This window comes from Lagopus muta, chromosome 19, assembly GCF_023343835.1.
Source record: "Lagopus muta isolate bLagMut1 chromosome 19, bLagMut1 primary, whole genome shotgun sequence".
Taxonomy (NCBI): Eukaryota; Metazoa; Chordata; class Aves; order Galliformes; family Phasianidae; genus Lagopus; species Lagopus muta.
The window spans coordinates 6,377,133-6,389,229 of NC_064451.1; the positions used below are offsets into that span (position 1 = coordinate 6,377,133).

At 40.4% G+C, this 12,097-nt stretch overlaps 1 protein-coding gene across 1 annotated transcript in view; it reads right to left on the bottom strand.

The window, feature by feature from the left end:
- Positions 1-12,097, bottom strand: part of MED27 (mediator complex subunit 27) — an 80,476-nt gene that overhangs the window by 43,206 nt on the left and 25,173 nt on the right. The window contains exon 3 of the mRNA XM_048965661.1: positions 7,921-8,051. Coding sequence (XP_048821618.1) covers positions 7,921-8,051 — 131 coding nt within the window. The remainder of the gene's footprint in view (positions 1-7,920; positions 8,052-12,097) is intronic.

Here is a 12,097-nt window from a genome sequence, read left to right on the forward strand (position 1 = left end):
TATATTAGAACATGCCTCACAAAAACCTAGAAGTCTGAGATGCAGCAGTGGCTCTGAGTCCCAGAAGGTATCTGCTGTAGGATGGACTGCTATGCTACACTTTTATCTTCTATACTACGAAATCAGATCACATCATGTTTTTTCCTCTCAGTTTTCAGATGCTCATTAAATCTCTGTTGATCCAGTATTCAAAACTGCCCCTAACTACAGAAATCACATGCATCCCTAATAAAGCAAAGAAACAACAGACAGCTGACCATAAGAACCCTGCAGACCAAAGACAGAAAGAGAAAAATACAGCTACATCATCCTCCTTCCTTCAGTATCTTTGCTACCTCAGCATAAAGCACGTGTTACAAAACATGTACATGGTGTCAGAGTGAACAGTGAATACAAAGCAGTGAATACAAAGAAGAGAAAACATTATCAGAGCTTTATTTTAGAACTTACACTGAAATGAAAAGCTCACCTGGACCATCCCCTTCTCCCTTTTTTTGAAGCACAGCTTGGTAAAGTATCATAGGCTACAAATAGGAAGGACTGATGGATGCTATGGCCCCAGTATGTAACAACATGTGACCTCAGAATCAAAACAACACTTTTGATATTTTTTCCAGTTAAATTAACCAGTAAATGCTACATAACTAAAAGTGACAGACTGCTATTTCATTTCATAGCAGACTGTTCCACCCAACCCCCAGCACTTAAATACAACGCACAGAAAGAAACAGCAGGCAGCTTTGGCCCCCACCCCTGCGTGCCTGTGGAGCTCTGTGAGCCCCTCATCTACTGCCAACAGGGGCCTTTCATCCCTGTGATGAGGACTAGTTAGCTATCTCAGGCTACCTCTGAAAAGCAGAGATAATAACTTGACACCTGTACGTACAGCTGTTCTCTAGATAAAACTCAGTTCAATGAAGTTTAATGATGTGCTACGACCTTGGAATCTTCCTCTTTAATACAACATGGGTTGAATCACGGCAGATGCTTCTCACCTTTGGGATCTGGATGTCCCTGCTTCTGACCCTGTGAAGAACCAGATCAGCTTCAAACTGTCACAAATCACCATTTGGTTTAAAGGTAACTTAAGTCAGTGGTTCTATCACTGCAGTGGCAATGCACCTTATGGAGACTGGCACGTTTCTTATCTTTCAGTGTGGGGAAAAATGGCCAGGAAGAAAACGATATGAAAAATGAAAACGTGAGGATTATGTAATTGTAACTCTTCCTTCTGTACCTTAGAATTGAAAATTAATGCTTACTGTGGCAGGGGATTGGAACTTGACAAACCGTGAGGTCCCTCCAACCCAAGCCATTCTAAGATTCTATTTGAAGGAAGTAGAATTACCCAGGGGTTTCACTAAATCTGACAGAAAGGCACATCGCTTCTTCAACAGCATCCAGCCCCACTTCCCTTGAACAACCTGTCTCAAAGCAATTGCTGTCATCTCTGGTTGGTAGGCAGAGAAGAAACCTGAAGGAAAATCCAAAACAAAACACAACATGGCTGCATCTTAAAATACACTTAAGCCGCCGTATTTTCAATAGCTGTTGAAAATCATTGTGATCTGTTCCTCAGCACTTATCTCCTTATAACAAAGTTGTCAAAACAGTGATTTCCTGTTTGCTCATTGCATTTTGTTATATTCTGCATGGTTCAACAACAAAAACACAAAAAAAAACACCACCACCAAAACGCCTGGGGATTCTGTCATCCTCTGAAGTAGTGTTGTAGGTGGCAGTTTCAGCAGGTCTGAGTTATTCTGCAGTCTTCCTTCGAAGAAACCTAATACTACATGCACACTATTTGCATTCCTTTGAAAGGCTCTAAAGGAATGCATAACATGGAGCAGCAGCATCACCACATGCCCCTGCACTGCTGTATTTAAAAAGTAATGGAACACTGGCCCCCAAAATGAACTGCATGACACATCTGCAGGAAAGCCATCCATCAATTGCCCAAAAAATAAAAACAACAACACAGATGTGATCCAAACTGTGCACGAGATACCAAATACTGAAATTAACATTGCATCTACATGGCTACAAAGTAATTAAACCTAGTCATGTCAATATTACTCTCTTACAGTAGAAGGAACAAACTTTTAATCTATTTCTTCATATAAAAAGGGATTAATTTGCAGAGCAAAAGGGTCACACATCTCAGCAACACGTTCTTTTGCAGTTCCTGTTGCACTGCCTCACTAAAGTCAAGCTAAAGGAATACTGTGAGAAACTTAAACATGAACAGGGATATGTAGTGAGCCCCGAGTATTGAAACTTATTGGAAACTGATCTCTTCCTTATTAATACAATTCCCCATCATGTACAGAAAGGTATCTCTGTGTTCCAGAATGCAAATAGAGTTTTAATCTTTAATTATATTCTCAACCTCGGCTCTTCTAAAAGAAGTACAGATGTGGGCCTGAGGATTATTGCTTTATTACAGTATCATCTCTGCGGCATTTAATGAATATTGATACTTAATACAGCTTTGCCAGTAGGGGGAAAAGGAGAATTTTACAACTGCGCAAAGAACTTCTGTGACTTTTCTCCAAAAGGAAACCACAGCCACACATTCTGCTCTTTCATTCTTGAATACTTTTAAGAACGGGCCCCATGTTGGATTACAGCACACAGCACTCAATGAGAGCCCAGGAGCAACACCTGCATGTCAAATAACCACAGCCCCATAGATGCTGGGTGTCACACTCAGCTGCTGAGCACATCCTGGTTTCAAGGCACGTGCTCCTGGCTGGGATTTCAGACCTGTAACACAGTGAGGTTACACTGCATAAACACAGTTTAAACATATGCTCTTCAAACAACAACAGCACACGTTTCTTGGCTGAAGCATGCTTTGCCATTATCTTTAATATCGTCTGCCTCTTTCATAATGAAAATCCCCATCCTAGGAAGTAATTAGATGCTGTTTATAAAACAACATGCTGAAGAAAACCTTTTTCTTCCCAAACTCTTGGCAAAGGGCTCATCAGGATTCTACTTAATATAGAAACGGTAATTTACACCAGTTCCAAATAATTTATTCTGGCACATCTAATGTCTGTGTATATCGTTTAGACACATACACACACATACCTTTCAGCTCACTGTTTAAAACAGCATTTTTGTCTTTATTACTGTGTAATTATTTTAAATTGAATTTCTTCCCCAACCTTCAGCTGCTGTGTCCAATAGAACCCTTTAGTACTGCTTGTATGGCAGAACATTTAATCTGTTAGGGCAGAAGCACAATGAAAAAAATCAACGCTTTGACAATGCTGGTATTGAACCAAGCTCCACGAACAAAGATTGGGATATCTGTGAATTTATTTTCCAAACCCAGATGAACACCTATCTGCTGACCCGGTAATAAGCTCTTAAAGGGGACTGCTCACCAGAGAGCTGCTTCTGGTAAAGTAACTCCAAAGCACGGAGACAAGTGTGCACTTCTTGTCAATATAACTTTCTCCTCTAGAAAAAGAAAGCAGATGAGATGATGGGAGTTTTGTACAATAAACTATGGAAGCAATTTTGACAGCAGATTTATTATAAGCCAGTCACTTAAACAGGCAGATAGCTGGAAGTGCTTACAGCTCTGCATTCTGTGGATACGTGGTGTTGGAACAGAGTTTTGTTACACGGCACTCATACAGCACAACAAAATGGTCTCATGCCCACTTAAAGAGAAAAAAAAACAGCTTTCTTGAGTCTCTACCCAGCACTTCTATCCTCAAGTCCTTATTCTCTTCTGAAAGAAAAATCATCTTCATAGCTTTTTGCTCCTCATTTATCTACAGCACTATTATGGGCAGCACATCTTGTTTTTTTATTTTTTAATAAAGCAAAAGTAATTTTGCTGGTCTGCTCCTAGCAATACAGCTTAAATTCACACTGATTTTTCCTCAATCTATTAAAATGTTTTCTTTGTCAGGTTAGGGAATACATCAGAGCACAAGAGATTTACAAGACAAGTTGAGGAACCCTAAAATACAAAATTGGACTCATTTTTACTCAAGCCTTTGTATCCATTGTGCCTGAAGTTGTCAAACCAGAACCAGACTTCCCATTCCTTATTGTTTATAGCGTGCTTATTTCTGCAAAACTACAAACGTCACAACAAATGACCCTAAAAAGCAACATAAAGACACGAGTCTCAGTGCTTACAGTGGTGAGCAAGTTCTTGTTCTGGCAATTTCCTTCCAGGCAGAGAAGACAGATGGTTCATTTGGGAGCACTGAGCAAGCCCCGTGCCACAGAGCTATCCAAGTCCAAGGGTTTTCAGCTGAGACCCCTAAAAATTCCCATTAATACTAACTGACCCTCCTGTGTGTGCCAAGGAATGCAGCTGCATGAATATCAAGTCAATCCTGCGCTTCCTCCTTTCTTTCTGCTTTGCCATCTCCCAGCGGCTCCAGCTGCCATTTCTCAGCAGCACGGTGCTGCAGCAGAGCCTGCTGGGTCTCGTGGTTGATTTGAGCCCTGGGCTCCCAGCCCTGCCAGCCCACTCAGGGCACAGCACTCAGCTCTGGGGGTCTGGGAGCAAACATCACAGTTCGCTTTGGAGATGCGGTGGCAAGAAAAATAATGCAAGATAAACTAAATATGTCAGTGCCTTTGTTTCACAAGGAGGGGGGAAAAAAACCCCAAACCTAAACCTAACAGCCTTCTTATTACTAATAACATCAAAAAGCATGAACAAAATAAGTCATTCTCATTTTCAAAGTGTTGCACGAGTACACTTTCCTGGTCACATGCAAGGAGCTGACAGCTTTCAGCACTTCAGCAAACGCTGCTCTGAGATTCTGTAACAGAAGGAAGGAAGCAGCAGCCAGATGAGAAGCATGTGAGGGAACGCATCTATTAGCAAGTACAGGGAGATGTCTTGTTAATAGAAGACAGAAGGAGGGACAAAGCAAGCAGAGAAAGCAGCCAGCAGTTAGTCACTTTTCCATAAAGATATGCTTGGCTAGAGATGAGACACATATCAAGATTGTATTCTGTACTTTCAGAGTCAGTGAAAACCAAAACTGAAAAGCAAACGAACACCAAAAGGCCTCCCTCCAAAACTGAGCTACAGTGAAATCAGGTGAGAGATGCCACCTGACGTGCCAAGTTCTGTCTCTATTCAGCATCCTTGGGAACCCTATGATAATAAAAACAGGGAGAAAATGAAAATTTTACCGACACTGCTTGCATAAGACAGAAACTTTCCATTTCAGAAAATACCTTTTTATTAAAAACCGCTGCTGAAGTTCCTGAATAGCTACTGGTGTCGGTCCAAAGCTTCTCACTTCCAAACCAGGGCAAACTGAAAGGCAGCCAAAGGCCAGCAAGGGACAAATGAGTGGGACTACCAAGCATCAGCTTGGCCATTAAACCCCTTGTCCAGCTCCTTCTGGGAGCAGAAGGGAGGATGAAATGCTGAGCATTGCTATTAGGAATGTAAAGCACGAATAACAACTGCAAAAGTTCCTTTAAAACACAGGGAAATTAATAAAAATTCAGTAATGCTACCTGCAACTCAAATTATATTTTTAATACCAAAGTAAGCAGAGTCAGCATTAAAATAAACATTTTTAGAAGATCTTTTGTCCAAATTAGTATCCATATAAAGTCCTTATCAAGAGTGCTTCCTGCACCCCTTTGCAAGCTGAAAAGGATTACTGCAGTGCCACTGTTTGCTCTGGTTTGATATCCTAGAATGACATTTTGGCACATAAGCAGTTGTATATAGTCAGGTTTAAGAAAAGCATTAGGTAACATAGCTGTTCTGAGCAATATTTAATATCTGCTCGACTCATCACACTGTCACTCAGCCCAAAGACTGAACACAGAACTTTATTTTCATAACATAAATCAAAGCAGGAAAGACAAAGAATAGTTACTCCTTTCCCAACTAATCAATAAATCTAAAATAATAATAATAATAATACAAAAAATAATCTCTGAAGTGCCATTGGCAAATTTGTATTGAAACTAAATGAGTCCTTTTCCTAAAATGTGTCCCTTCAAGGAGATGCATAATTTTGCACCTGCATGTTTTCTTCCTTTGCACTTCATAGAGATCGAAGGAAGAAAATAACAAAATTATTCATCATTATTTGCATGAAACTACAACAAAAAACAAGATATTAAAATTCCATTTGTCACACTTTTTTTTCCTCATAAAACCACTTTTCAAAAGTCTATTTTTATGTCTTTTAATAATCTGCCTCTGCCTTGTGTTGGATACGCGACATCGAGCTCAACAGGTGTTTGATTTCATTTCATATAACTATTATTCTCTTCTTAAAACACACCAAGATAGCAAACAACAACGAAATCTGAAAGGGCAAAGAAGTCAGAGAGGAAAAAATAAAGAGGATAAAGGCCCAGCTCAGTACAAACGTGTTTTGACTGTGAACAGTGCTGGAAACGGTGATAAAATATCAGAATATAATTCCAAGACTAGCTAAACTTTGTAACTGAACTTTCACATGGTACCTATCTGCAAAGGCTAGAGAAGAGTGTCATTAAATGAAAAGGAATAATCACCTGCAGATAAAAAAAAAGACATCAGTACTGTTAGGTAAATTTGTATATTGCACACTGTGCACAGATTTATACTGCTGCAACGTTTTTTCCCTTGCATTTGATATAGAATCTACAGGTACAGACTTTTCTATTAAAGATTTTTACAACAGCTCTTTCTCTGTCATTAAAGTAATGCTAGGGACTGGAGAAGCCCTGATTTTAAAGCTTCTGAATACAAATCACGACAACCAGCACCACAGTGCTCAGCTTTATTGATGTCAATTGACATCAATACTCAAAACTCAATGGAAAACTCAAAACAAAGGAAAAAAAAAAACACTGAGCCAAAGTCCTTCATAATATACCTGCGTTTTTCCACAAATACACTACAAACAGCATCTGCTTTTCATCCTGGTGGCTCTGCTACAGCTGCCCTCCTGGCTGCTTTGAGCGATGCCTCACGACTGCAATAAAACATTGCATGGATTCTTGCATTGGCGATCCTTTAACGTTGATATACGTGGGGAACGTCCTGTTTACTGTCATCTATTCTCAGGTCACATAGAGAACAAATCTAAACTTCTTTTGATTCCTCCATGAGCTTGGGCCTGGGGAGCCCACTGACAAGAGGAACTGTTATTATTACAGCCATGACATTTTTAGTAACACGGTGTTTATACATCAGTGACTCTTGTTCTGTGAAAAAAGCACACAGCTTCCACAGAGATGCTCAGTACAATGAATAATTGCTTAGCACTTCATTTTCTACATAATAATCATTTTCTTATATGTAACTAAATATTTTAAGCAGTTTATTAATTCATAAGCTTAGTTGTGAGCATCTCTGTGTTTTTGGCATCAGCACACAGGCTGCCTGAAGTGTTGATACTCTATGTCCTCAAACAGTTTCTAAGTGTCCTCGTAATTGCTTGTCACCTGTAAAAGAGGTCTAGATCCAATGCAAAATTAACATATGGTGAACAGATGGACTCAGAACAGACATTTGTCAAGAAAGTACTCACACCAAAAATGGCTTGGCTTCTGCCTTTCAGGACCTTCAGAGAAGTCCTTCTTGAAGCTCCAAGTCATACTAATCAAGGGAACATCATTCCTCAATGACAATTCTGCGTTGCAAAAACTTCTATGACCTGCTACTAAAAAGAATCCTTCCAACTTTTCTGCTCTCAGAGCACTTCCTCTTCCAGGAGGGGAAACAAAACATCGCTCCCACAGAATATCCCAACCACCCACCAAGAATAATTCACTTGGCACGAAACAAAAACACAAGCACAAAGTTTTTATGACTTCTGACTTTGTAGCGTTATTTATTTTATTAAAAATCCAAAATAATCCCCACCCCACTGTGCAAACTCTTCAAAATACTCATAAGGTTCCATTACTTACTGAGGAGGTAAGACGAGAGTTGTTGGCTGGGCTTTCGGTCGGCGTTTCGCAGATACTCCCATCTGGTTGGCCGAGCGTTTCAAAGACTGCTGATTCAAAAGGCCAGATGCTAGCCCGGCATGGTACTGCAGCTGGGGAAGGAAAAACATACATTAAAACACAAACCACCGCAGTGCTCTGTGTCAGACTTCTACTGTCTGTATGGCTTGATTAAAAATACAGCCAGCCAGTAAGCTAATGTATGCCATTTCATGTATTGCTTGGATAGAAGATGATACGAACAAAAGCATATAAAAGTCTGCTGTGAAATAGATATTACAAGGAAACTATGCCATTGGGAAAGTAAGATGATGCATCAAAGACTTGAGTAAGTCCTAACTCTCCTGAAACTCGGAGTTGCATTTTAGCATTAAGGCTGTTCTCCTCTCGAGGGATCAAGCATCCTTACTTTCCAAAAGAAGGTAATAGGAAGAAAGGTGTGACTTTATCACTGTATAAACTTTTCTTTTTAAAATAATGCTCATCTTTTTTTCCCTAAAACGCAGCATCCACAAAGAAGCCTCTGTCACTCTAAAGAAAAATCTAGCCTTCAAAATATCAAGCAGCATGTCTTGATAGTGTTACAGCAGAAAGATTCGTATTCAGTAGCTTTCTTCTCTAACCCTTTTATTTTACCTGTCAATAAAAGACAATTCGTGAAGGACATATGTGAATTTACAAGTTTCAGTGCTCTCCCACTGCTCACAAATTTGAGAACAGCCACAATGCTGTGCCTGTCCTGAAACCACTTTCCAGTGCAACAGGTTCCAACCTCGAGACACTTTCAGCTCAAGCTCCTGGCTCTCCCTTTTGAAGGGGAAGGGGAAAACAGCTCAAGATTCAACATGAGACAAACACAATCCTCTTCTTCAGCCAGTCTCTACATCAACCTTTTCATCAAACCATCTACAGAATTGTGCTGCTAACAGTGAACTACTGAACAAGTTACCAACACTGATCCCACGACCCACATACAAAAAGACGTACAGTTAGGAAATGATGTCTTACAACATTCAGAACATCAAGCAGCTTTAGGTAGGGTACTGACTGAATCCATGGGAAGCAAAATCTACTGGAAGGTGGCTGTTAACATAAGCAAAGCCACCCAGCCAGCCAATCAGACCCAAATGGCAACGCCTGGAGAAAATGGAGTGCCTTGACATGGTCCTGACTTCCCTGGCACATGCTGTGAGCAGTGGCATGGCACCAAGCACCGCCTTAACAACTCCTCTGAGCCCCATGGATTTTGCTCAGATTTGTTCTTCTACAGATTTCTGAAATGAAAAAATCAATGAGAGCAATGGGCAGTAATCGTTCAACAGGCAATGTATCGAGGTGTCAGGGGCTTAGCTTTCAATCTTCACTCCCAGAACTTGCAGGGAGTGCAATATGTCGGGAATTAAAGGGAAAGACAGCTCTGGCAGAAGACCCTCTGACTCCAGGAACGCACCTTTCCCTCTTGCACCCTACAGCAAGCTGCTCTCCTTCAGCCATTTTGTGCTGTTGACACCATCAGTTCACTGCACAGAACGACACTGACACATATCTCCAGTAAATAACATCATTCGGCCACTTGCTCCAAGACGGAGGTAATCACAGGTGTTAATCAGAAATGAATTTTAAATACAACCTTTTGAAAAGGTTTCATAACCTAAATGGCCAGCCTGACATTTAGTGGGCAGACGTAAGGAAAGTAGGAAGTAAAAATAAATAGATCCTAAGAAACAATTCTGTCCTTGAAGGCTTGCTCCCAGTGGTAAAGCTATTTTTATTAATTATAAGTATTTGTACATAATCTACCTTCGCTTCCAGGAATGCAGATCCAACTGTCAAAATCTATAATGGCCCATTAAATATTTACCAAACCATCCTTATAATGGGAGAAAAGGTCAAAGTTAATAAAACTGACAGGCGGTCCTGTCCAGCTTGATTTATGCATTATTAAAGCATCGCAGGCTGCACTGCACAGAACACAGTCCTTTTTGGGGGCAGAGGGGTGTCAACTGAAAAGATGGGGAAATCCTTTCTTAATCATTTCTTCTGAGCAGGAGAAATAAGACTGAAAGCGGCAGTCAAGCAATAAGCCAAAGCAACATCAGCAGCATCAGAAATCCAGGCAGGTGAAATGCACGTCTCTGAGAGCCCAGGACTCAGCTGGGGACCGCAGCATGGTGTCTGCGGATGGGCACGAAAGCCTTCTGTTGCTGTGTTCCCAATGACCTCCCATCTGCTTTTGACTACTGTGTTCATTTAAACAAGCAGACTGGTAAACAGCAAGATCTCTGTCCATAACACAGCTGAACACGTAGTGAACCTGAATACTGGTGCGGCACTGGGTGTACGGGATGCCATTTCTTGGTCAGCCACCGAGGAATTTCCCCATCATTCAGAGGCTTCATTACAGCATGCCTCCATGTCTCTCGGCTGTTGAGAATTCCAGCCGGTTAACAAGAAGCTGGACTCTTTTCTTCATTATGGAATGCTCCTCTAAAATATCAGCAACATTGATTCTTTTTTCCCCAATACACACAAATGAAACAAAATCTATTTCGGAAAACTAAAAACCAACAACGAGAAAAATCAATATACAGCAGTTAGCAGCCAGGATACACATCAGTGCCAACTCGTACAGTTTCACAAGAGCTGATATTTTCCTTAAAACTGTGGTTTCAAATGTGCAAATCCCACATCTTAAAACCAAGAGAGGCTCTCGTTCTCAAGGCTGCTGCAGAATTACTGAAAGCAATACTTCAATACACAGAAAAGCTTTACCTGGAGGAAGATAACACAGAACATGGATTATTTTTAATTTTCCTAAAAGAAATGATTCTCACTAATGTTTTACAGGTGCCAAAATGTACGTTTTCAGTGTTTGAGAACATGAAACCTGAAGTCATATAGGAATGTTGCTCAATCTTCCTGACAAAACGCATCTCGACAAGTCAGCACTTTGGAGTATCTTCTCAATGCTGCAATTCCTTCACTCAGCACACCTTTATTTTTAATGTGAGCTATTTAAAGAGAGAAGGTTTATTAGAGAAATACAGATTGGATGGAGTTTCACAGGCACTAATATTTTGTAAGTTAATCATGTCATATCTCTTCATTGTGTCCCAATGGCTCTTTTCACACCAGAAACAACACAATCCACTGCCTACAACAATCCAAACAAACAAAAAAAAACAAGAGAAGAACCTCTCTATTCCTCTGGAAGACAGCACTGCCTTCAGCAGATCATGGTTAAGATTTGGAGTTGGCAGCACTCATGCTGCAGCCCACGGGCTCAAAGCACAATGATGCATTCAGCTCCTATCATTCAAGCAGATCAAACTGACATCATCTTGATGGAGTACATACGTTTTGGTGTGCAGGTTTACTTGTTGTATGTTATGGAAGTACATACATACACAGAGTTAATTCAAAGCTTTTGAAGTTAAAGCTTCACCATTAGAATCATGCTGGGCCTGAAGGTCTTTGCTTACACAGTTCATGGGTTGCCAACTTCACCCTAACCCTGACCAACCAAGCCATTGCACTCTGCTAACTTACAAGGCCAAGTAAAGGTGCAGAAATTAGGAGGGTGGGTGGGTTATTATAACCTGAAGCACTGACCATATAGACTCCCATACACAATCCATTTTATGTTAGCATTACTCAAAGCTTTCTAAGTACCAGTTGGTCTGTTTTAAGAGATGGAATCAGAAGAATGACTTTTGTGATTGCATTCCCCGCAGTGACATTTCTTTCAGTCCTTCCCATATTTAAGATACAAACCACACACATAGATATAAAAGATTTTTCTCACGTATATCTACATATATAAGAGAAATAAAATTTGCATCTCTTGGAGCAATTGGGTTTCATAGAAGTGCCTGACAGACTCTTATCAAAGAATTTTCACTGCAATACTAGCAAATGCATGCACGTTTGTTTCCTTTTGAGTTGCATGGTACTTTGCCCCCCATCATTATATTATTTCTCCCTTGCAGCTAACAAGGGATTTGTCTGTTATGATAAAACTCTGGCTGTTCTTTTGAAAAGAGCGATCATCAGGCAGCCAGGACACTCCCACAGTTTCATCTCTGCACACTGAAGTAAGCAAAAGAGGAATTACACTACCTTAATTGTTATTTTTAAG